Consider the following 23,042-nt stretch of genomic DNA (forward strand, 5'->3'; position numbering starts at 1 on the left):
TTAAACAAGGCACAACAACTAAAATGGGGAAAATATCTAAAACAACAAGGAAGGAGGGGAAAAAAAATAAATTTTGGTAAAAAGAAAAATAAAGACATAAACATGCAAATCTGCTTTAAAAAAAACAGTCAGTATAATTATGACTGCTAAAATGTCCAAATTGTCAAAAAGAAATGCTGGAGAACATGTGAGCGCTCCTCATGCGGAGACGATCTTTGTCCTGCGACGTCTTGACGTGTCACCTGGCGACCCGGAGGAGGGAAGCGGAGGACAGAGACAGAGGAGGAAGTGTCTCTCTCTCTCTCTCCTCCTGAACCATGTCTCTTCTCCTCTGACTCCAACCGCCTCCCGCGGCGCTGCTCGAGTCCCCCCGGGAAGCCATGTCCCCTCGGCGGACTGTCTGCGGGCCAACATGCAGTGGGGGAGACACGTCGCCGGGCTCGTCTTCAGCTGCGTCTTCGTCGTGTCGTGTTTCACCAACAAGGTGGGGAAGAAGCGCGAGGAGACTAAACATGACCCGAGTTAAAAGTTCGGCTCCGATCCTCCAGACAGGCATCACTGATGGTCGTACGGAGGATTAAAGCCTGAAACGAGGCAGGAAATCACAATGTAACCCTGCTGAGTGATGCAGTGGTACTAAAGGACACGGAGACGAGACATTCCTGCAGGAAAGAAACGATCCATGCAGCTGCAGTTTGTCCAATCAGTCCCATTTATCATCAATAATCTAGTTATTGTTGCGTCCCACCAGGATAATGATCTTTATAGGTACTTACTAGATTGGCTGAAATGTGTTAAGAGTGGACAAGTCAAAGTCCAGACCTTCATCACATTGAAAGACAACTAACAATTGCTGTTTACAGGCAATCCCCATTCAATCTGACCGAGTTTTTCCTACTTTGCAACGAAGGATGGGCAAAAATTTCAGTCTCAAGACCTACAAAGCTCCAAAGATATAACCAAATACACTTTAGCCTGCCACATTTTACAGTTTTTCTTCGTAAAAGAAACATTGCAAAATGTGTATTTCACGGTGGAAAAGGTTTAAATGAGTTAATAGTTAAGGAAACAGTTTCTTTCTCCCACTTTTTTTTATTTCATTTTGTCTGTACATGAGGCTCAAAATCATGAGACTATATATATATATATATATATAAACAGAACAAAACTGAAACTAAAATAAAAGACATTCATTCAGCAGAGTTTGAAAATGTGGGGCGGTTCAGTCCTCTTGACATTTCAGGTCATAACAGAGTCTCTTTTGTTTATCGTTTATTTGCCCCAGTTTCTGGTAAAGAAAAAAAAAAAGGATTCTCGTGTGCTCAACTTATTTGTAAGCTTCTTTATCGTAAGATTGTCCTCTGCTACTGACACCCAGATTTTGTGAAGAAACGGCTTCTCTCATGTAAGTTGAGAAGTCATGCGGAATTACGTCTGACGGATCGCTGACCTGTCGGCTGCGTCTCTTCTTCTCTTGCAGTTTGTCCTGTCGGTGTTAAATTTCACCTACCCCACCTTATTTCAAGGGTGAGTACCTGAATGCAAATAGTCCAGCAGCTCGTAGAAGCAGCCAAATGTTGCGCTTTTCAAAATAAAATTAAAAAAAGTTCTTCTCCTCTTGATTTTTTAAACGCCGGCGATCTAATCGTGTGTTTCCAGATGGCAGACGTTAATCGGCGCCGCGCTGCTCCTCCTGTCCGGGAAGCTGGGGTGGGTGGAGATGAGCCGCATCAGCAGGTACTCTTCCGGGAACATTCGCTTGCAGGGTCGGCGCCGAAGAGTCCCGCCAGTTTATTGCAGACGTGCTTTTTTGTTCCAGATCTGCAGCCGTCTCCTGGCTCCCCGGCTCCGTCCTGTTCGTGGGGAATATCTACGCCGGCTCCAGGGCCCTGTCGCACATCGTAAGGCCACGTGGTTGCTCACCGTCGTTCACGCGCTTTGTCTAGATCTCCACGAGTCGCCTTCTCCTCTCTGTGCAGGACATCCCCTTCTTCTTCACTCTTCAGAACTCCTCTCATGTCGTGAGCTGCGTCATCCTCAGGGTTGTGCAAAGAGAGGTGAGTACAGCCACTGCGGGGAGCAAAGAGGATTCAGACTGCTCCACTTTCACCCACTGATTTCTCTCTCGCAGCAGAAGACGCCGTGGCTGAAGCTCATCAGGTGTGTGAGAGTGTCGTCTTGCGGTATTCGCCTGTTTGATGGACGCGTCTCGCATCTCACAATGTGCTTTCCTCTCCAGCATCGGCGTCATGCTGCTCTCGGCCGTCAACCTTCCCTTTTACGACCCTCAGGTGAGAACCAACCAGCAAAGTTTCAGATTATTTAATTTTTTCCGCCGTCGGCCGTTCAGATGGAGTAAGAACTTGTTGCTTTGCAGCCGGATCGCAGTGGCTACCTGTGGGCCGTCGGCCACCTGCTCTGCGTCGGTGAGTCTCAACCTAAACACATCGGGCTGTGTTCAGTCCAGTCCTGCAGGTTTTCTTTAGAAGGATCTGATCTGTGATATCAACAAACCCCGCCGACAAAAATTCATTATCCGGAAGAACTGTGGCCCGAGTTGTGAGCCTTGAGGGACACCAAAGCCTTGCTTCTGTGTTTTCTTTCTGGGTTTTGGGGGTTTTTTTGCTCACAGCAAATTGACACAGTTCCCAAAAACGGGAAGGAAACATCTCAGAGATTATAAAAGGGGCAACACAGTGGTTCATTCTGGATATTGATTCTGTTAAACTGCACCTGAAGACGCCCTAAAAACAAAGTGGTGTGTTAGAAGTTCAGATCATTTGAAGCGTTGCGTCTCGTAGTGTTTTCCAGTCTCCTCAAATCTCAAAATGTCTCACTCAGAATAACATTAGTCGTCTGTAAAGATGTTCCCGCTCTGGCACAGATGCAGGGTGTGTCTGAGAGTCATTAAAATGGAGGGAAAACACACAAACATTTAAATAAACGGCTGCAGTTAAGGGAAACTTAAATCTCTGACAGCTAATATATGTTGAATTACGACTTTTTTCCCCACCCGGCAACCTCCATCTACTCCACATAATTATCTCTATTGCATGCATTCCCTCTCAAAGTGATGTAAACTGACCACTATCAGAGTTTGTCTTCGCCTGATGCACAGAATTACGTCTCATTGCCAGAAGACTAATTAACAACGACTGACTTTCAGGTGCATACAGAGTGTTTCAAGTTCACTACAAGTCCACTAACCTGAGGTAAGTTCAGACCTTTTTGCATTTTCTCCTAAACTAGCAGGACTTTTTTTTTTTTTTTAGTTTTTCTGAGGTCTTATTTTCTTTGGTCTCGTTGCAGCGATCTTGAGCAGCAGTGCATCAACTACTTGTTCAGGTAAGATTTTGACGCCTGTCGATGACGCCAGACGTTTCTAACCAGGAGACCAAACTGACCGCAGCTTTTCTGTCCATCTTAACTCTCAGCGTGCTGCTGCTGGCCGCCGCCGCCCACCCGACAGGTCGGATCAGTCTCTTGACAAACGGTCAACCTCTTTGCCTCCGCGGTCCGTAGGTGAACCTCAATGTGGTGCGTCTTTGTGGATTGACAGGTGACCTCACCGGCGCCCTGGAGTTCCCGTCCCTTCGCTCCTACACATTTCACTGCGGCTGCTGTGCCAGGTGAAGGAAAAACAAAAACACCAACTACTAGTAAATATTCAACCCTCACCCGGAAAGGCCTGAAGCCAGCAGGCTCGAACCAGGATTTATTATGCTGTGAGGTGGCAGTGCTCACCACTGCACCTGGCTGTCACTCCTGCACTAGTGTGGCTGTATAATCTTAAGTCTTTTAGAAAGATTCATTTCATGTAAGACTTGGTTTCTAGGGGTCAATTATCTTTTTCTGGTGTTGGAAATTAAATTTTTAAAGGGGTCATATTATGCAAAATTCACCTTCTAATGGTTTTCCAACCGTAAAAATCGTCCCAATACCTGGAACGACGCCCCAGAAGTGAAGAAAGTCTGTCCTCTCTCTCCCTGGCTTGTTTCAGTTTTTAAAGTGTGTTGCTCCAACCAGCCAATCAGAACTCAAACCCTATATAGTGTCATCGTGGGTTTAGCCAATCCAAGTCAAGGTAGGCCCTCCCTTTGACTCCTCCCACAATTAGGCAGCTCTGCTCCGGCACATGGCACCATGACAGGAAGCACTTCCTCCTCTTCCCAAGATGGGCGTGTGTGGGCGGAGCCAGTCCAGCTCACACAGACACAGCAGATTCCTATAAGCCCTCACATGACGTTGTGTCTTCTCTTGCAGCGCTCTGCTGGGGTTTTTCTTGCTGCTCGCCACGGTGAAATTAAAAAGCAGACTGTCCCTGGAGCACTTCAGGGTGTGGATTTTCCTCTCCAAGGTCAGTGTGACGTCCTGCCTGCTTTATTAGTGACGACCGGAGCAAAGCCGAGAGATAAACGACTCCTTCCTCAGGTCACAGCCGCGTGCCTCTCCCCGTTCATCTTCAACATGGACGTCAACGCTGCGTCTCTCGCTTGGTAAGAAGCCTCGTCACTGACCCGCCGCCGCAAAGAGGCGCTTGGTTTATTCTGGGATCTGCTGCCGTTTTTCCATCAGTGTGATCTTCAGCCACGTCGGCGAGGCCCTGCTGGTGTATTCAGAGAGAGACTCCCACCTGTGACTTCGCCTTCGCCTTAATGAGTTTACATCTCACACTCCATCCAAACTAAATGAGATTCTTCTTATAGATTATTTTTCCACACTGATGCTGTTATTATTGTTACGATTAAATAACCTTCTTTTCGCATGTCGTGTTTTCATTGTACACTAATGAAATATTTAGACGGTCATCATTGGAGTAGACTCCAGAGCGGGGGTGTCGACCATGAAGTCCATGGTTCAAAACCGGCTCACGAGGGGCTTCGATCCGGCCAAACCACCAAGCAAATTGTAAACATTTCAAAGAAAAGAGTTGTTTTTTTAAACAATTTTCCAGAATTTTGCAGCAGGTTTCATTAAAAATTGGCTTTATGTTGAGAATTTACTTATTTCCAGTACTAACTGAAACATTTTGCAAAAAAAAACATACAACTTTTTCAAAAGGTTTTCTTGAAGCCACAAGGAAGGAAAAACTGTAAAGTTAGAATTTAAAGGGAATTAAATTTTGGGTGCGTTATTCAAGCAGACGTAGAGTTCAGATGTTCACGGGAACTTTTGAAGTCCCTCTTTTCTAATGCACTCATTGATATTTGTACGAGTCATTTCAACCCGGTACAGTCAGAGGATCGTTCCCAGCTCTACCAGAAACGTATCTCGGCTCATCCCTCATCAATCAACACTGAGACCTGAACTGAGATATCAGTGACGCTGCTATGAAAGATAACTACGTCCCTAGATGCTATCAAACTGCTGTCGGGGTGAGGTGTTTATTTGTTTGTTTTTTGACATTTCACTGTATTTAGCGCCACAGTGTATATCGACTACGCTGAGATTGTAGCAATTTTCATTCGTCATTTTGTCCTTCTGTGAAAATAGACATTTTCATCACATATACTCGGCACCACAACAAAGAAATACTTGCATTTAAGTGGTATTATTGGACCAGTCCAGCCCACTCCTGATGAAATTGGACTGTTATGTGGCTCCTGAACTAAAATGTTTCACTTTCCTGCTCGAGCAGCTCGATGTGTTTCTCCATCGTCTCCTTTAATGTTCCTGACTGTCATCAAAATTGACTGCATCTCCCAGAAACTTAATCATTAAGAACCAATGACAAAATCTACATATTATTTTTAAATATTTCAATTTTTATTTCTACAATATGTATTTATGAGAGAAACAAAGGCAGCTGTTGTGTCCAAATCCCGGTGCTTCTAAAGAATAAGGCCCCCCGAGTTAGTGTTTGTGGATGAAGCAGAATCGGGTACGCTGCCAGTGCAGCTTTGATCACAGTAATAAAACCTGACGTCCACGCCGGCTTCAGATAAACGGCTCAATTCAAACGGTCCTCCCACAGAGAAACGCCTCAGCTCGGCTCCGGGCTGTTCTTCGGGGAGAAGGCGGCGCTGAATGGTCGTCGTCTTCGCAGACGCTCCTGAGGATTCTTCTCTTCCCTGATGTAGCCTAAAAGGGGAAGACAGATGTTCAACTGCGCCCAGACTATATCTGAAACTATTTAAAATATAACCGGAGATCGTCACCTCACCTCTCTCTATGCACGTCTGCGTCGAAGGAAATCCGACTTCCCAGAAGTTCTCAGGAGTGCACGGAGGAATGTAGTGGAAACGGTGCCTCGAACATGCAGACAACTTTTTCTGTTTTTCCTCCTCTGGTAGATGGGAATAATACTGCAAGGAATCAATATTTATGTGAGGAGGATAACGGCTTTATCCAGACTTTCTCCTCAAATCAAATCAATGCTCACAGTTTCACACTCCTTGCAGGTTGTGCCTTTCAGCTTCCTCCTTTCATCTTTCCTGCGCACAACAGCGATGTGCGGATATGGAATCGCCCTGGACAAGAGAGAACGGACGTCAACCGTTGAGACCCGACAAGGTTTTAAAGGTGAAAAGCGAGTTGGAAGGTTCTTTCTTACTGTGCTTTAGACTTCTCAGGAGGATCCTGTCCTGCTTCAGGGGATAAAAGAAAGTCTTGGGTTTAATACGAAGAGCTGACATCCAACATTACACATCCACAATTGTATGATTTGGGGTTACCATGCTTTTCTTTTTCCATCTCCTCCTCCTCCTCCTCTTCATCATCATCAGCACAGGGTTGGCTCTCGCAGATGAAGGACTTGTACTCCTCATCAACTGTTTTATCAAACATAACTTCCAAGCTGTCATTTGCCTTCTGGCCAAGTCCTGGGAGAAGAAGTGGGTCAAGTTATCGGGAACATGTTTGATCAATGGTGATATCACGTCTCCGACTTGTGTGAAAAAATGATAGATTATGAAAGTAGACTCACTGGAAACTCCACCTCCTCTGCCCCGGTTGTTTTGGCCTCCACCCTGAAGTAAGCTGTGACTGACCCAGGTGCAATCTGAGTCTATCAGCTCCTCCTCCGCCTCCTCCTATCACACAGACACCGTTTGATTCCATCTCATGTTAACATCAAAGCATCAAAAGGTCACACAACGCTGCATTTTCTCTTATCAAGATAACTTCAAGGCAAAAGTGCTGCTTTTAGCCCGGTGGATGTGTTTAAATTCTTCATAATCTCAGAATAATTGATCCTTCAGTAATCTGAAGACTGCAGGGTTTCTCCATTTATGTGCCCCCCCCACCCACCACTCACCCACTTTCATGCAACATCCAGGGAACCGTACCTCGTCTCTTCTCTCACTGTCGTACATGGACGAAGCCAACGCAGGGTCAACGCTCCACATCAGCTCCACCGGGTGCCTCGTTTCTGCTTCATATTCAACACAGTTGCATTTCAAGTTCAACTTCATGTGTAATTGAGCCTTCAGGGTTTTGGCTTCACTGATTCCTCTGTGTGTGAACAAGCAGCTTCTGTAAGAGGTGCCTTCAATGTTTCGTCTCACTGCACCATCTTGTGGCGAAAGACCAAACATGCCAAGGAAGGTTGGAAAAATAAATTTTTTCAAATATCAGCAGCATTATTTTTTTATCTGCTATTTTTGTGGTTAAATTGACATCACAAAAAAATACACATAACTTTCAGCTGCTCAACTGTCCATAAATAGTTTAGTTTTTTTCTTTCATTCTTTAAATGATGTGCAGGGAGCTTATTACCATGTTTTGCTGCGGGTTGGTCGTGTGAAGGATTTGGATTTTCCCGAATCGGGCTTTTCCTCCCAACAACCTCAGCCTCCCTCTTAAACGTCATGTTCGGCTTCTTAAACACAGGACTTAAATAAGAAACAGGTGGATCTTGGCTGGAAGTCCCAGATCCTGGTTCCTCCTGATATAAACATAAAAAAAGATTTTTTTTTTTAAGCATTTCAGCACCACACATCGCATAAGGAGTTTCAGTTTTCTTGAACAGATGTAGCTTCTTTCTTCAACATGCACACATTTAATAAACATTTTGGACGCGTGTCTTGCCTCATCATCCAGTGGCTTCCTCTTGAAACCCTGATTCCTCACATACTCGGAGATTCTGTTCGGCAGTCCAAAATGAATGTGTTTGTCTCCCTTCTGCGTGTCCGAGGATTCCCGGATCTGTTCTGCGTTGCTTTCCTGCTTTTTCGGTTCAGCCGTGAGATCAGTGACCTGCAGAGAGCGGTTGACGACTGGAAGGACAGATGTGGATGCACGACCGAGAGCGCCGGAGCTTAAAAAGATCAGAGATTTGACAACATTAAGTCAGAGTTAATTTAAAGAAAATTTTTCTAAGTATTTAGTATTCGTGACACCGATTAATGTGTCTGCTGGTGCTTACTTCAATTTTCTGTCATGCTTGTTTTGCTGACTTGTAGTTTTCTCCATCTTCTGAAGAAAAAACAAAAGTAAATGATTTCAAACAGCCACAACACCTTAATAATTCTGGCTCTCGCCCGCTTACCACTGGATGCTTCTCAAGAAGATCAAAAGCACATGTGTCTGCAATCACCTCCACTGCAAAACCGTCCACATCTTCTAAAATGAAATAGACACCAAACCTATTTTTCCCTCAGTTTACATACTCATCAGAAATATGGCTGCAACCAGTGACTTGAGTAAATTCACAGGAAGACTTTTGAGTGTGCAGCACAGCAGAACAAACTAAACTGATATGAGGAGCATCCATAGATAATAGTCCCTTATATCATCTCTGTAGTTGATAAGGTTTCATATGTATATATCAAGTTTCCAGTTCCTCTTGGCTTAAACCGGAAGACAGTTGTTTCTGTTTTATTGTCCTAATATAAAATAAAAAAGAGTACAGTGGATAAAATCTTACTGGAGATCTGCGACGCGTCCTCTTCACATGTGTTCAGTACAAGCACTTCGTCTGGTTCGTATTTCTTCGTGGTGCAAACCGCCTCTTTATATCAACAAGGACAACAGTAGTTAGACAAACGTCCCTCATAGGAGAAGGAGGTTCCATCAAACATGACTGACCGTAGAAAAGTGACTTGTTAAACCCCGGTAGAGGCTTCTCCGCGTAGCGAATGTTCTTCTTCTTGTCATTATTTCTATGCTTCTTCAGTTTGCTTCCCATGGGAAGCGAGCTGGTCAGGATGGGGGAGTCTGGGATGATGCCGTCTTCAAGCTCCGAGGAGCTGTCAAAGCTGATTAAAAAAAAAAAGAGACATAAGTAGTTCAGTATTTGTAGTTATTTCTATAGGAAGAGGCTGCGGAGAATACGTAGTTTAACAATGTGGAAAGAGAAGCCTACGACTCCATCTTCATCTTTCTCTGTCCAATGTTTGTGTTTATATCCTCCAACGTGATTCTTTTGCTCTCTGGAAATCAAACAAGAGGCAGAAAACTTACGTTAATCATATAGACACAAAATAAACCCCAAGAAGGACATAAATGCATTCATACAAACCCTGAACACAACCACATTTTAAGGTGACAGGAAAAATACGAACAGAGCCAAATGGAACTTACTGGATTTGGTGACAATCTGTAGATTTTGATCCCGACTGTTTTTAGTATTCTTCTTTAATGAAGTGCATCGTTCACACTGTCCTACACGAAGCCTGGAAACAGTGAAGAGGACGTCTCTCTCTGACATGTTCATAATGATCATAACACAACATGCAGCACAGTGTGAGGATCTCACCTCTCCTCCAGCTGACTGACGGCATCTTGCAGGCTTGTGTTTTGCTCCTTGAGCTGCCGGTTGCGATTATAAAACTCCTCGAGCTTCTGTGCGTCTCTGTGAAGCACAAACCAGAGAGATATTGAGGGGAAAAAAACAAAACTGTCAACACCAGGTCAAACACACAACACAGCTGGTTAAATAAACTCACAGACAGCGGTCGTTTTTCAGCTTGTTCACTTTTGCCTCCAATTCTAGGAAAGAAATGAAAGAGCAACACTAATCAGATTAATATTTAGTGTGTGTGTGTGTGTGTGTGTGTGTGTGTGTGTGTGTGTGTGTGTGTGTGTGTGTGTGTGTGTGTGTGTGTGTCAGTCATCACGAACATAAACAAAGTGGGGTGATTTACCTTGAAGCGCGCCGTGGTGACACTCTCCAAGTTGTCTCAAAAGCTCCTCAAAGAGGCGAGAGGGCGAAACTGTGCCGTTGCTCATTATTCACTCACAACATTTCCGACAAACAGCCGTTTTAGAGTTTAAAACTAAAGTTTACGAGGACTGTTCACCAATTTCACGCCATCAAACGTCGAGGCAGGTTCCCGCTCGCCGCAATGCATCTTGGGAAATAAAATAAATAAGAAATCTTCGACCGGAAGCTTTGTCGCCCCTTCTGGCTGAATTTAGTAAAGTATTTTCTACTTCTACCACTGCACTTCTGATATTAAAAGTGACGAATACAAATTATTACCCTGGTATTTATATGTACTTGTGGTAAATGTGCCGACAACTTCGTTTTATGCAAGTAAATTTTAATGATTTATATTGATGATGCAATCAAATGCCGATTAGACGGTAAACAATATTATGAGTAATTTTGTGTCCGTTTTTTCTTTTACTTGTAGTTGAGCAGTCATACTTGACTACAGATTTTCAGTACTCATTCCATCCATCATCCGGAGCCCCTTCATCCTGTTCAAGGTTTCAGGAGGCTTGCCAGTTAACAGGTTACAATCCATCATAGGAATACAGTCAGTCACAATTTAGAATCACCATTTAACTGATGCATGTTTTTCGACCTGAACCAAGTCATTCTCGCCCTGGGACGAGCGTCAACCACAACGCCGATATGTGGTTGACAGAGCTCTTTGCACTTCTCGTCAATACATTCAGTGTTCTAAAGAAATGAGAAAAGGAAATTGGTTACAGGTGTGAATGTTTGTAAATTGCCACCTAACTGAAAAATGACTGACACAATAGGTACACATTTTGCGTATGAACATATATACGAGATTCTGAATTCTGTTGTTATCTGACTTCCAGCAGTGAAGCAGGTCGTCTCAAATCCTTCCCATTTGATAGTGTGATGTACGCCGCATGCTTATTCTGGACCCCGACATCTCTAATAAGGCCACACAGGAAATGCATTGATCGTTCTTGTATTTGTTTTTATTTTTGGTCTTTCATTAGAATACAAAACAGGAACCAAAATCACAAAAATAACATTTACAAAACAGATCATGTAACTGAGGTGACTGAGGCAACATAGAAAAGCATTTCTGAAACAGTGATATTTGTGGGTTAGCCTGGAACCTTGAGGTAAAACAGCGAGCAATGTCAGAACGTCAGTTATCTTTACAAATTGTTTTCAATTAGTGCCTTTATTCAGTAGTGCTATTCACAAATGGAGTTCAACTACGTTTTTTTTTCTTTTTTCCGAGCATGTCCACAGTTAGCGGTGATTTAATGATGTAGTGCTTCAGACCTACCTAAGAACAAATTGATTATAGTGACATGTAAGTCACGGATTCTAAGCATGTCATATCGTATGGCACCATTTTCAATGGTTTGTATTTTTATTTCACTTGCATACGCGCAAACAATGTCACTCCTGCTCATTCACTCTCATTAAACCGGTGCAAAATTAAACCCCTCGAATAATTCTCCCACCGAGAACACTTCTGGCTAAAACAGGTGGAGCGTTTTAACGTGTACATCCAAGCAGGAGCTGCTTTTGAACCTCTGGAATAAAATAAACCGACACTCTCTCTCTCTCTCTCTCTAAAATGTTGAACACAGCAGGAAAATGAAAAACATCCAGAATGTTGGAATGGCCGTCAGCGGAGGCACAAACTCAAAATTCACGTCTTTTCCCCCCCGTAAAATACAAAATGGTAACACATAATGCATCGCTGAAAGTAACATTAAAACCCTAGCATCACTTACCTAAACACAAAGCGGTGGAAATAGTACAGGTTCGTCCCTGCACTTGATGACGCAGGCATGTTTTTTTTTGCATGAACAAATGTTTCTCGTCTTTTTCTACTTTCACATTTAAGACATGGTCACTGGTGAGTCAGCATTGCAGATTATTACTCTTTATTTCTTTTCTTTTTTTTTAAGTTCCTTTGGATGTGTGCCTTTTGTTGAATTTGCATCTGTCACAGCAGGTAGATTGAGCTAGCATTACTTCATATAGCTATATATACACATGCATTCAACGTCATATCTATTCCCCAAATCAAAACCAAAAAGGGAAAAGAAAGAAAAAAAAAAAAAGACAAAAGAAACAAGTCAAAACTCCCTTTTCACCACTTTAGGGTTTAAGCTATAAAAACCTGCAATGACGGCCCACAAAAGGTTTGCATGGAGGCTTTGCAGTTTGATGTGAGATACGCAGCAGGTCGTAGAAGTGCTGGCATTGGGGGGAGGGCGGGGGTGGAATGCAGCCTTATTCCGTTAAGGGAGGGGGGGGGGGGGGGCATGGGAATGAGCCTATTCTTCATCACCACCCTATCCAAATGGGCCTCGTTCTATGTATTTGGGTTTTTAGATTCACATTATGCTGGAAGAAGAGTAATCGGTTGCAGGCGCTGCGAGCGGGCAGGTGCTGAACCGAGAGCAAAAAACACTGGAGTAGAGTGTGAATGCATATCTACTATCTTCTTGACCTGCGGGGAGAAGAAGCAGACGTCAATACAAGCCTCCCGCCTGCGAGTGCCTACTATGAATCACAACCGTTCACTCACAGTTCCCTCCCTTCACCACTGCGGCGGCACGTAGCTGTAGCTGGGCGTGCCCGGGGGCCGATATGTGGGCATCGTTACCGGGTGGGGGGCGACGGGCGTTGGCGACGGAGTCGTCAACAGAGTTCCTGAGCGGGAAAGTAAACAAAGTTTAATTGTGTGTGTGTGTGTGTGCCGATTCCACAGTGACAATGACCGAACAGCTGTGGCTCACCAGCCGACATGGCCATAGTCGTGCCGGCGACCATGCCCATGGCGACGCCGTTGGGTCGGGCCGGGGGGATGGGCGGGGCGTACATGGCCGCGGGCATCCCGTTGGGTTGGACCACTGTCGTGTGATGGATAACGTGGGGCGGGGCAGCATAGAGAGGCTGTGTGTAGTACGGGCCTTGTTGTTGTGACGGTATTAACGCCTGGATCAAAAACAAACCTCTTTGTGAAGCTTCAAACTAATTATGTAAGGAGACAAAAAAGCACAAAGACTTCATCCACCAAAGAATAAAACAACAATTAAACAAAGTGAAGCAGCCTCGTGTTTTTCTGAAGTTAAATTATCACGTTGGACCCCAACAAGATTTTTTTGGGGGGGTGTCATTTTTTTTAAAATTTCACATAATTCATGCACAAGTCAAAATCATTGTTGTATGAGTGAAACTCTGGGGAAAAAATTAATGAAATGAAAATAAATCAGGGCTTGAAATTTGACTGTAGTTTATCATTTACTGAACTTCTGTAACTTCTTGATCGTCTGTCGCTGTTGTTTTTGAGATGTGTGTAGTTCTGAGGTGTAATCACTGACATCTTTGGCTGTGGTACTAAATAAAGTGAGGAAGTGTGTTTTTATAATGAACTTTAACATTTTGACCTTTCATATCCACTGTACCATAACTATGGGAGGTTTTTGTTTTTTTCTTTTAATCTTTTGGACTAATAACTACAAGATGTGTACCACACTTTACCATATTTAACCTCCCCACCTTTAAATGAAAGTGAAAAAAAACAAACATTTATTTAAAAATAACATATATTGTGGGAACATAAATCTTTTGGTTAACAGTCCCACCGTAACTTTTCTTTATTCAAAAAGAGCATAGGTGTCTCATGACAGTTCACTATCTCGTTTTTCCCATTTTTATTGCTTTTTCAATTATCTTTTTAAATGTATTTTCAGGTTCTTTTTATAGAACCCGATGAATAGCCGTCTCATCTCTTCACGACTCCAGCATACTGACCTGTGCGTAGGGGTTCTGTTGGGCGTAGGTGCTCCTGACGGGGTAAACCGCAGCAGAGTAGGGGTTTGGTGAGGAGGAATAAGGTGGGACTGTCCCCGTGTTGGGAGAGCAGGACATTTTGAAAGGAGTGCCCGGAGCGTAGCCTGAAGAAACAGGATCACGCTTCACATTAGTGCCGATTGCTTTGAAACAAAACGCTTCAGGAAGGCAGGAAGTAAACGATAGGAGTCCATTTTGTTTCTAATCTGGAATATAGTGACAAATTGATTCAAGATATTTGACATAGCTTTTTGCATCTCACCGTTGGGGAAGGCTGGGTTCGCTCCCGCGTAGACATTGGGAGAGTACGCCGGGGCAGCAGTCGCATAGCCAACAGGAAATCCAGCTGCTGTAATAAAACAGACAAAAACAAAACAGCTTTCATTTGGGCCATTTTCCTGTTTCGAGACTTCATATTGACGTGTGGCGTTACCTGGGTAGCCTATGCCCTTGGTGTTGGTGAAGGGGACCCCTGTTGGTCCAGGGCTGTATACTGGATTCATTGTGGTCGACTACTCACAGATACTATAATGAAGACAAAAAATATGGAAACAAAACACCACCGGGTCAGATATTACATAAAACAACAGTAGCCACAAAATGTATTAAATTACAGTTTTTAAAAAAAAAAACACCATGGAAATGTCATTTTAGCCATTATTTTGTTAAAAATTTGAAAATGTCTTTGATTTTAACTTATTTTAAACGTTTTAAGCCGTTGTTTGTTAAATTCTTAATAGTTTGTCTGAGAAACCATTAAGAGAAAACATGCAATGTCAAATTATTAGAATGTTTCTTAAGACCAGATGTTTTTTCCTTCTTTTTTAATCCAGAAGTAGAAATTGCTGTTAATGTTTAAAGAATAAAATCTTTTGTTGTGGTTGTTAATGTCCACCACTTATATAAAAAAATTCACTGCACACCCTTACCTCAGTGATTATAAACCAAGTTTGGATTATCTTATACTTGATATAATACCTGGTTTGTTCACTTCCAGCTTCACAGCGTCTTTATTTTACAGCAGAGATGTGACAAAAAAAAAATCTCGACCATTAGAGGGTCAAATATCGACCTATAAAATCCAACAGTAGGATTTATTTCAATTGTGGCAACTAATTAAAAAGAAAGGAGTGATTGTAGGTCTTTAATTTTAATATAAATGCATTCATTTGATATTTTTTTTACGTTAAAATAAATGCAGAAATTTTGATTAATTTCATCTGATACCTGGTTTGAATGTACTTAAAGAGATCACTATTATTACTAGTGAATTGTCAAACTATGTACATATAAGGGTCACATGAAGATAATATAAAACACCTTTATATAAGATATATAACACCTTTTTGTAATTTTTGTTACTGGAGAGCGGCGGCCTCATTATGTCTTATATATCCAGTTCGTTTGAATTAGAATCACTCATGCATTATTAAAACAACTTTGTAAAATGTGTTCATATTTTAAAATTTGCCTTCAATGTTCATATATGTTTCATAACTCAATTTCCAGAGGAGGACTTGACTCCTGCACCACATGATGTTCATTAAAGAGATGCTGTGGTTCAGGTGGGACTCTGTGCTGCCCCCTGTCGGCAGCTCCTGCACCATTACATCACTTTACAAGGAAACCTTCACAAGTAAAATAAATAATTATTTCTACGTAATTAAACCATGATTTCAAGTGCATATGCAGTAAGTAACATGCCAGGTGCGACGTGACAGAGTACAGATTGTAATTTATTTCAAAATCTGATATTTGTTTTATGTGATTATCCATAAACAAGTGAACAAAACAGTTTAATTTACTTTCAGGATGATGTTGCATCTATTTTTAGGGACTAATTTCGACCACAGAGGGGAAAAGTACAGAGAAATAACAGCTCGTGAGATTGATGGTTTTCTTTTAAAACGTGGGAAATAATGTGCAGTTTGATTGTTTTGGTGCATTTTGATGATCTCAAGGTGCATTTTGCCTTAAAAGGTGGCGGACGTTACATATGAAAAAAAAAAAAAAAAAAAAAAAAAAAAAAAAAAAAAAAAAGATGGCAACCTTTAAGTAGAAGAATTTGGAAAGGTGACGGCGGTGGGGCTTTGTTATCGTTAGCTGCTAGCTCCCCCGGCTGCGGAGCCGCGCTGTCTGCGGGGGGAGAGGAGCCTGTTTACCGCAGGAGGTTGGCTCGGGCGGGCGGGATGACCCGCTAATCACCTGTCTGACCGCTCCTGAGCCTCCGTCCCCGGACAGCGCGCAGCCGGCGGCAGCCTTGTCAACAGGCCGCAGAGCTCCGGAGGCGGCGGGCGAGCGAGCGAGCGGGCAGCCGTCTGTCCCGGCACCGCGGACCGCCCGCTCGCCGCTCCGTGTCGGTAGTGACCCGCGGTGGCTTACCGTGAACAAGTCCGGTCGTCCCTTCGTCCCTGTCTGCGGTGTCCTGGAAAGAAATGAGATGTAGCTCGCTGGTGTTTTGCTCCCAGATGCTTTGATGAACTCTTTTCAGCACCTCGCGTCACTTCCGGGTGGAGTCACGTGGTATAGCGGCTGCATTTATTTTTTTATTTTTTGTCTTGATGAATTAGAAAAAATATTTTGAAGTATTATCAATTTAGATAATACAGGGCTCCTCAATGTGTGCGAAGAACCAATTTTTTAGAAGAAATATCGAGGAAAAGAAGGTAAAACTGTGAATAATTACATTAAAACAAATATTTTTATTACTGATATTGTCTTGAATTGGTCTCGGGATTAACAAAGTATCTATCTATCTATCTATCTATCTATCTATCTATCTTAAATAAACCTGAAGAATTCAAACGAATTGGATCAGCACAAAATTAAATTAGTAACAGTTTATTGTAATATTTCTGTCACTCATTGTTTGGATGGATGGATGGATGGATTTGACTGATTACACAGTATGTCACCACATGTAACATAAAGTAAATCACACAATGATTACAATTTATTCACCAAAAATACATATTATAACACACTACACACTAACGATTCCAAATTGTTAAGAGAACCAATGGCGAAGAAAAGAAATGTGCCTTCTTTTGAAAATTAATAAAATACAAAATGTATTCATTTCATTGGTCGGTTGTCTTCCTGAATGGGACTATATGTAATTTGTTCGTGCATTTTTGTGCATTGACAAAGATTCTGATACAATCGTTTAATTATAAATTAGTTTTATCACCTCAGTTTATCACAACATATCTCGATATAGTTCCTAATTACAAATTCACTGTTTCACTGTGCAATGTTGTTAGTGTTATAACTAGCTTGGTTTTACCATTCATTTCTCCGCTCCTTAATGATTTTGTACACAAATGCCAACACAGCTTAGGATAATTCAAAACACCTTAAAATGTTATTTCAGTGACTACATGGATATTGACATTATGCATTACTAACTATGTTGTTAATAGTTATTTTTTTCTATATCCAAATAGATATTATAGGGTATATCATTATACTCTAACCAAAACTTAAGTTTATGTAATTCATTTAAAATATGTTTAGGACCCCCTGCATGTTATCCACCGTGCATACAATATTTGTGTCATCTGGAAAAATAACAAAATTAATATTTTGATGCAGCGTTTATGTTGTTGATAATAATATAGGACCCAACATCGACTCCTGTGGAACACCGCAGACATTATTTTTACTGTGATGACTTGTGGTTGTCAATTTATTGGAATAAAGTGAAATTATGTTGTTTGGTATTGTTTAAAAAAACACTTTAGCAATAATGTAACCCTGCTGCACTGGAGCAATGCGCTAAGCGCGTTAGTGCCTGCTCCATGATCCTTGCAGGTCATAAAAAAATATTTACCCTTAATAAGTAGTCCTCTGTAGCTGACAGCATATAGACGTTAGAATTAGATGACTTTCCTTGAACAAACAATGTTCTTGATGTTTTCACAGATTAATTTGACCGCTGCGTTGACAATGATGTAATGTGTGTGTTCGCTCTTTAAGGACCTTGACGCATCGTTTCCATGCAGCCATTGAAGTGGACGAGCAGGCTCCTCCATACTGTTGTGTCGCGGCTGCGACCCGTACGCGCTTTCACGGCTTAGAATGACGCAATTTAGCTCACGTTAGGAGTCGTCCCCCCCGTTTTGGGTACAGCTACTTGTTCGGTCGGCGAAAAGCGGTGGGCTAAACACGATGTCCGGAGCGGCCGGTGGGGTAGGAGGCTCCTCCTGCCTGGGTGCAGCAGCGGCAGCCGGGTGCAGCTCCGCCGGCGCTCCCTACGCCGCCGCGGCCGGGGGAGGCGCCGGGGTGGCGGGGAGGCTGCCGGCCCGCGTCCTGGAGCACATCTTCTCCTACCTGGAGATGTTCGACCTGATGCGGTGCTCGCTGGTGTGCTGGCACTGGAACAACATCCTGGCGGATGAGAACAGCGAGGTGTGGCGCAGCCTCTCCGGCCGGTGTCTGAGCGATGAAGCCCTGCGGTCTGACATCCTGTGCAACCTGCCCACCTACAAGGGCAAAGTAGGTTTCAAGTACTGCCCTCCCCGTTTACAACCAGCTGCCCTTTAAAAACATCTGATTTAGTGAAATGTTTTGCTCTGTGGACACCGACATGAGCGACCGTGTGGGTCTCAGGATCAGCCACTGAACCGATTGTGGCTCTGCCTATTGTATAATGCCCATTGTATTATCTACCTAGATATAATCTAATAGATATATTCGGTTAATACCCGCAGAATCTAAATAAATGGTCAGATTATTAAGTGGTGTTGAAGTGATGTTTGCAAAGAGAATAGGCCTGTTGTTGTTATAGGCCGCGATTTAATATTGACCTTGTATTTTTGCACATCGTTTTAAATTAGATCAGGACAATATACAGTCAGTGGTCCACATGCAGCCCTTTGTTTGCCCCTGACCTGTGTGCAGGTCAGGGGCAAACAAAGTAATATTTTACTGAAGTAAAAGTTGAAGTTATTTTGTGGAAAAGAGACTTTAAAACTGTATAAACAAGACTGTACTAAATTGTGAATCATCTGATTCAACATGTCTGTTTCTTATGCATTAATGTAAAATGTATGATCCACTTAAAAGTCACATGTAGACATATGAATTATCTTGACCTTATTTTTAAAATCCACCCATCCATCTTTAGGGTGCTGTAGCCTGTCTATATGGGTAAAGCAGGTACATTTCAATAATCCCTTTTACTTGCAACAACATCTGGTGCCTGTTACAATCAGTACTCTTTCCAGCTCTATCTATATGTAAAGAAATCAACTGGTGAACTTTATTAATATCTACATCTGAATAGAATAAACTAACCATTGACATTAGATCTTCATCACTCATGATGTTTCAGCTGCTTGCCTTCTTACTTTGAGATGCACGGTCATTATTATAACTGATTTAACCTAACTGTAGCTGGAAATACTTTTACTCTGTATTCTGTTAATGTTTGCTCTTGTTGGCCACAGTGTGGTTGTGATGTGAGATACATCTAAAGTTGCTTACCCATCTAAATAAACAGACTTGGACTTATCTTTGAAAATGAGTGATTCGGTTAGAAATCAAAGAACAGAACCTAGTTTTGGTGACTTCATCCCGATGTCTTCTGTCTGTTTTTCCTCATCGTACCGTAAAATGACCAGCTCAAGGCCTTCCAACACGCTCTCAGCTCTCATGACTGCTCCCGCAACGTTTACGTAAAGAAGAACGGCTTCACGCTGCACCGCAACCCCATCGCCCAGAGCACGGACGGCGCACGCGGGAAAATCGGCTTCTCGGAAGGGCGGCACGCCTGGGAGATCTGGTGGGAAGGCCCGCTTGGCACCGTGGCAGTGATAGGGATTGCCACAAAGCGGGCGGCGATGCAGTGCCAAGGCTACGTGGCCCTGCTGGGCAGCGACGACCAGAGCTGGGGCTGGAACCTCGTCGACAACAACCTGCTTCACAACGGGGAGGTCAATGGAAACTTCCCGCAGTGCAACAACGCACCTAAATATCAGGTATCGGTAGATTTCAATTGTTGACAAATGACTGGTTGATCCTCATGTTGTTTGTTTTTTTTGTTTTTGTTTTGACACAACACTGAAATTGTACGTCATGTCTGCAGATCGGGGAGAGAATACGAGTGATTCTCGACATGGATGACAAGACGTTAGCCTTCGAGCGAGGCTTCGAGTTTCTCGGAGTGGCGTTCCGTGGACTGCCCAAAGCCTGCCTGTTCCCCGCTGTCTCGGCGGTGTACGGCAACACTGAAGTCACCATGGTGTATCTGGGGAAACCTCTGGACGGCTAAAAGCAGAGTGTCCTCCGCCACCATTTAAACTCGCAAACCCCCCCGCGGCGTGCAGGACCTGTTTGTGTCAAAGGACTGCTGACTTCTCTGCGCACATTCCTCCCTCTGGAAGTTTCAGAGAGAAAGTGGTCGTTGTCGCTTCCAAACCGAACAAAACCATCATTCACACAGACACGGAGGAGCGTCTGTTTTACTACACCTCAACATGAACCTTGAGTTGGTTCTTGGACTTGACGGCCCGCCCGGTGAAGGATTGTAGATTGTGGATCCTTGTAAACGTATTTCTGTATCAACGTGGCCTCATCCACCTTTACAGTTTAGCTGCTGGACTATTTTATTCACAGGAAACATAATCTATCTTCATCATGCAACTCGAACTAACACTGCTGAACATTCACATGAGGGGTCAGGTCTGCTTGAACGGGGCCAAAAGTACTCTGAACTGTGGCAAATACTTTAAGATAACGTGTTAATAGCCAAAGGAAAGGTCGCGATCGATTTGATGTATGCGTGAGTGGAAAGAGCCCATTATGATTTAGCACAGCACATCTATAACCGAGGACCAGATTATAATGGTTTGATGCAAAATCAGTGTGATCTCATGTTTTGAGTTGATGTAAGTGAATATAAAGGACATGCAGATCATGCACGTGCATGGACTGGCAGTGTACATGCCCCCTTTTTAAATATATGGTTAAAAAGTATCCCTGTAACATGATGCTGCGTGTCCTTTTTTAATGTGCTACTGTAGTATTACACATTATTTATTTCTTTGTTTTATCTATGGTACTGTATTGGTTAATGAGGCCTGAAAATAAAGCCTACACGGTGCCACTTTACTACAGTAAATAAAAATGGCTTGACGCTTGTTTTTGTGGGTTCACAGTGGAAATTCAACAGACTCCTGCAGCCACACAGCTGCGCTGCTGCAGTTAATATTTTCACTCTTAAGTTAAATTAACAGTCCATGTGACTTTATAAAATATATGAATAGCATTTTCACATTTAGGCTGAATTAAAGATAATATATATTTGTCTGTTAATGCATGCGTCTGATGCACAGGAACAAGATGGAGAGCTCTAACGCAGCGTGTCGGCATTAAATAAGTGACAAAAGCTGCACCAAACTTATAGTTGGGAGTAGTTTACAACCCATTCATCTTCAATAATGCAAGGTTATAGTGCCTCTACTGCTACAGTGAGGATGTGTCATCATTACTTGACAGGCTGGTTTATAAACAGACTTACCAACAGCAGCAGTTTCATTATCAATCAAGTTTATTGGCGCAATAAGAGATCCACCACATCTGCCCACACAAACATAAAATGTAAATAACTTGTGTGAGAACAAACATTTTGATGCTTTTCTGAGCGAAACATGATGATTAACTTGCTTTCTCCCTGCGGCAAGATGCTTTCGACAAAGTTTTGTTCTGATTGCATCAGCTAATTTGAATCAGCCCTCTTGGGGAATATATTTCTTCCTAGTGTGCTGCCTCAGTACAGCACCTGGTAGGCTGCAGGGGGACAAATGTCATGCTTGGTGACCCGCGGGATTTGAACCAGCAAACCTCAGATCCGCTTCTACAACCTCTAGGCCAGCACTATGTGTACTTGCTCTTATTAATCAGCCTCCAATCTATTGTCTGGAGGAGTTGCAAGCAATTTTTCTATTGTTTGTTTGTAGTTTCTCTGCTCTGAAAACGCATCTTACATCTCTGTAGGTAAACCCTTTGACAGCCTGCCAGTCGGTCGCATTTAGAGACAAATAATAAATAGGTCTAACCATCGGACACATTCGTCCATTCTCGCACACGATCATACAAATGCTCATCGGCCACACATGGGCAGTGCCAGATGACAATTCAACTCTTAAAACAGCAACTTCCATTTAAGCCTCCAGCCAAGTCTTTGGAGTGTGAGAGAGAAACCCTGTGGTCTGAGCAAATCAGCAAGGTTCAAACCCACAACCTTCCTGCTGTTAGGCTGACAGTTTTAGACACTGCTCCGCCGCGCTGCTCACTCCGTGATCACTTCAGTGAATAAGTCATTCAGAAACAGCAAGATCTTACAACAATGCTCTTCTTCAATGCATCAGCATATGACAGGATTGATGGAATTTCCATGTTAGTGAATGGAGGAACAATGAGATGACAGCGATGTGTTTTAATATTTAAGAGCAAGCCCGAGCGAGGCATAGTCAGTTCAATTGCAAAGCTGAACAGGAATTAAACCCATCACCACTCAATGGTTTCGGTGTTTTCATGACTCAGGATGTTTTAGTTGTCAGCATATAGATCATGAAAAAGAAGTCGATTTGTTATTGCTCAGTGTGTATCACTGCTGTCTTTGCAAAATATTTAAAAAAAAGGAAAACTAACCGATTGTAGGGCCTAAAAACATAAATCATCACTAATCACAACATTATGAAGCTCATCTTTGTTGTTTTAAGTCATCCTGTACAGTATTGGAAAAGCTTTGTATTGCTCCCGTCTATTAATAATGTATAAAGGTGATACAACAATGACTCAATCTTATTTCTAGGTACAGGATGTCTGAGCTTTTACTGCCCATTATGAGATCCATTTTACCTTTCAGCCACCCGCAAAAACAAGTTTTCTTTGAAAAATGCAGGCTGGGATCAGCATGACTCATGATTCACCACACAGCAGCACTCATTTACTGCAAATCCGGGGGAAAGGAGGCAGACATTCCGCCCCAGTGCCCTCCATCCAGTGGAGGAGAGAGTTACCACTCCAATAAATGACTGATTGAATATGTGCTGAGAACTCGCCTGCC

The 23,042-nt window shown here is 42.8% G+C and overlaps 4 protein-coding genes across 10 annotated transcripts; 2 read left to right on the forward strand and 2 right to left on the reverse strand.

Moving 5' to 3' along the window:
- Nucleotides 1–210: 210 nt before the first annotated feature.
- Nucleotides 211–4,765, forward strand: tmem241 (transmembrane protein 241). 2 transcript variants are annotated; one of them, XM_080489040.1, is made up of 15 exons: nucleotides 211–484; nucleotides 1,481–1,527; nucleotides 1,660–1,737; nucleotides 1,820–1,901; nucleotides 1,980–2,057; nucleotides 2,132–2,160; nucleotides 2,240–2,291; nucleotides 2,378–2,426; nucleotides 3,167–3,212; nucleotides 3,310–3,345; nucleotides 3,435–3,469; nucleotides 3,560–3,629; nucleotides 4,264–4,357; nucleotides 4,432–4,496; nucleotides 4,576–4,765. In XM_080489040.1, exons 1-15 carry the CDS (start codon nucleotides 413–415, stop codon nucleotides 4,637–4,639), a joined length of 897 nt encoding a protein of 298 aa, XP_080345166.1. In that variant the 5' UTR covers nucleotides 211–412; the 3' UTR covers nucleotides 4,640–4,765. The 2 variants fall into 2 exon arrangements, with proteins under 2 accessions (XP_080345166.1, XP_080345167.1); XM_080489041.1 differs by having other exon boundaries at nucleotides 2,135–2,160.
- A 987-nt stretch (nucleotides 4,766–5,752) lies between these two features.
- rbbp8 (retinoblastoma binding protein 8) lies at nucleotides 5,753–10,288 on the reverse strand. Of its 3 annotated transcripts, none has more exons than XM_080488982.1 (18): nucleotides 10,086–10,288; nucleotides 9,888–9,930; nucleotides 9,698–9,793; nucleotides 9,523–9,614; nucleotides 9,305–9,371; nucleotides 9,028–9,197; nucleotides 8,867–8,950; nucleotides 8,489–8,562; nucleotides 8,366–8,415; nucleotides 8,029–8,257; nucleotides 7,717–7,885; nucleotides 7,287–7,372; nucleotides 6,926–7,031; nucleotides 6,675–6,821; nucleotides 6,554–6,587; nucleotides 6,383–6,470; nucleotides 6,164–6,305; nucleotides 5,753–6,081 (listed from the first exon to the last, which is right to left on the reverse strand). In XM_080488982.1, the coding sequence occupies exons 1-18, from the start codon at nucleotides 10,168–10,170 to the stop codon at nucleotides 5,984–5,986; spliced, it is 1,860 nt and encodes a 619-aa protein (XP_080345108.1). In that variant the 5' UTR covers nucleotides 10,171–10,288; the 3' UTR covers nucleotides 5,753–5,983. The 3 variants fall into 3 exon arrangements, with proteins under 3 accessions (XP_080345108.1, XP_080345110.1, XP_080345109.1); XM_080488984.1 differs by having other exon boundaries at nucleotides 6,164–6,286; nucleotides 10,086–10,285; XM_080488983.1 differs by having other exon boundaries at nucleotides 5,773–6,081; nucleotides 6,554–6,584; nucleotides 10,086–10,285.
- An 809-nt stretch (nucleotides 10,289–11,097) lies between these two features.
- On the reverse strand, nucleotides 11,098–16,481 carry fam168b (family with sequence similarity 168 member B). Of its 4 annotated transcripts, none has more exons than XM_080488992.1 (7): nucleotides 16,352–16,481; nucleotides 14,403–14,494; nucleotides 14,232–14,318; nucleotides 13,931–14,073; nucleotides 12,913–13,111; nucleotides 12,702–12,826; nucleotides 11,098–12,623 (listed from the first exon to the last, which is right to left on the reverse strand). In XM_080488992.1, the coding sequence occupies exons 2-6, from the start codon at nucleotides 14,470–14,472 to the stop codon at nucleotides 12,714–12,716; spliced, it is 612 nt and encodes a 203-aa protein (XP_080345118.1). In that variant the 5' UTR covers nucleotides 14,473–14,494; nucleotides 16,352–16,481; the 3' UTR covers nucleotides 11,098–12,623; nucleotides 12,702–12,713. The 4 variants fall into 4 exon arrangements, with proteins under 4 accessions (XP_080345118.1, XP_080345116.1, XP_080345119.1 ...); XM_080488990.1 differs by having other exon boundaries at nucleotides 11,130–12,623; nucleotides 12,913–13,147; XM_080488993.1 differs by having other exon boundaries at nucleotides 11,130–12,623; nucleotides 14,232–14,315; nucleotides 16,352–16,468.
- Nucleotides 16,482–17,971: 1,490 nt separating this feature from the next.
- fbxo45 (F-box protein 45) lies at nucleotides 17,972–21,111 on the forward strand. Its single transcript, XM_080489413.1, has 3 exons — nucleotides 17,972–18,466; nucleotides 19,594–19,950; nucleotides 20,058–21,111. The coding sequence occupies exons 1-3, from the start codon at nucleotides 18,140–18,142 to the stop codon at nucleotides 20,241–20,243; spliced, it is 870 nt and encodes a 289-aa protein (XP_080345539.1). The 5' UTR covers nucleotides 17,972–18,139; the 3' UTR covers nucleotides 20,244–21,111.
- The last annotated feature ends 1,931 nt before the right edge of the window (nucleotides 21,112–23,042 follow it).

Source organism: Lipophrys pholis (genome assembly GCF_963383615.2).
Source record: "Lipophrys pholis genome assembly, chromosome: 20".
NCBI classification, from domain to species: domain Eukaryota; kingdom Metazoa; phylum Chordata; class Actinopteri; order Blenniiformes; family Blenniidae; genus Lipophrys; species Lipophrys pholis.

Coding starts and splice junctions, on each gene's coding strand:
- tmem241 (XM_080489040.1), top strand. CDS start 413: ATGCAGTGGGGGAGACACGTCGCCGGGCTCGTCTTCAGCTGCGTCTTC. Junction 1,528..1,659: donor TACCCCACCTTATTTCAAGG/GTGAGTACCTGA, acceptor GTGTGTTTCCAG/ATGGCAGACGTTAATCGGCG. Junction 4,497..4,575: donor AACGCTGCGTCTCTCGCTTG/GTAAGAAGCCTC, acceptor TTTTTCCATCAG/TGTGATCTTCAGCCACGTCG.
- rbbp8 (XM_080488982.1), bottom strand. CDS start 10,170: ATGAGCAACGGCACAGTTTCGCCCTCTCGCCTCTTTGAGGAGCTTTTG. Junction 9,372..9,522: donor ACAGATTGTCACCAAATCCA/GTAAGTTCCATT, acceptor TTTGATTTCCAG/AGAGCAAAAGAATCACGTTG. Junction 6,306..6,382: donor CCTGCAAGGAGTGTGAAACT/GTGAGCATTGAT, acceptor GATTCCTTGCAG/TATTATTCCCATCTACCAGA.
- fam168b (XM_080488990.1), bottom strand. CDS start 14,472: ATGAATCCAGTATACAGCCCTGGACCAACAGGGGTCCCCTTCACCAAC. Junction 14,074..14,231: donor GAACCCAGCCTTCCCCAACG/GTGAGATGCAAA, acceptor CTGTTTCTTCAG/GCTACGCTCCGGGCACTCCT. Junction 12,827..12,912: donor GACTATGGCCATGTCGGCTG/GTGAGCCACAGC, acceptor TTTCCCGCTCAG/GAACTCTGTTGACGACTCCG.
- fbxo45 (XM_080489413.1), top strand. CDS start 18,140: ATGTCCGGAGCGGCCGGTGGGGTAGGAGGCTCCTCCTGCCTGGGTGCA. Junction 18,467..19,593: donor TGCCCACCTACAAGGGCAAA/GTAGGTTTCAAG, acceptor TAAAATGACCAG/CTCAAGGCCTTCCAACACGC. Junction 19,951..20,057: donor ACAACGCACCTAAATATCAG/GTATCGGTAGAT, acceptor TCATGTCTGCAG/ATCGGGGAGAGAATACGAGT.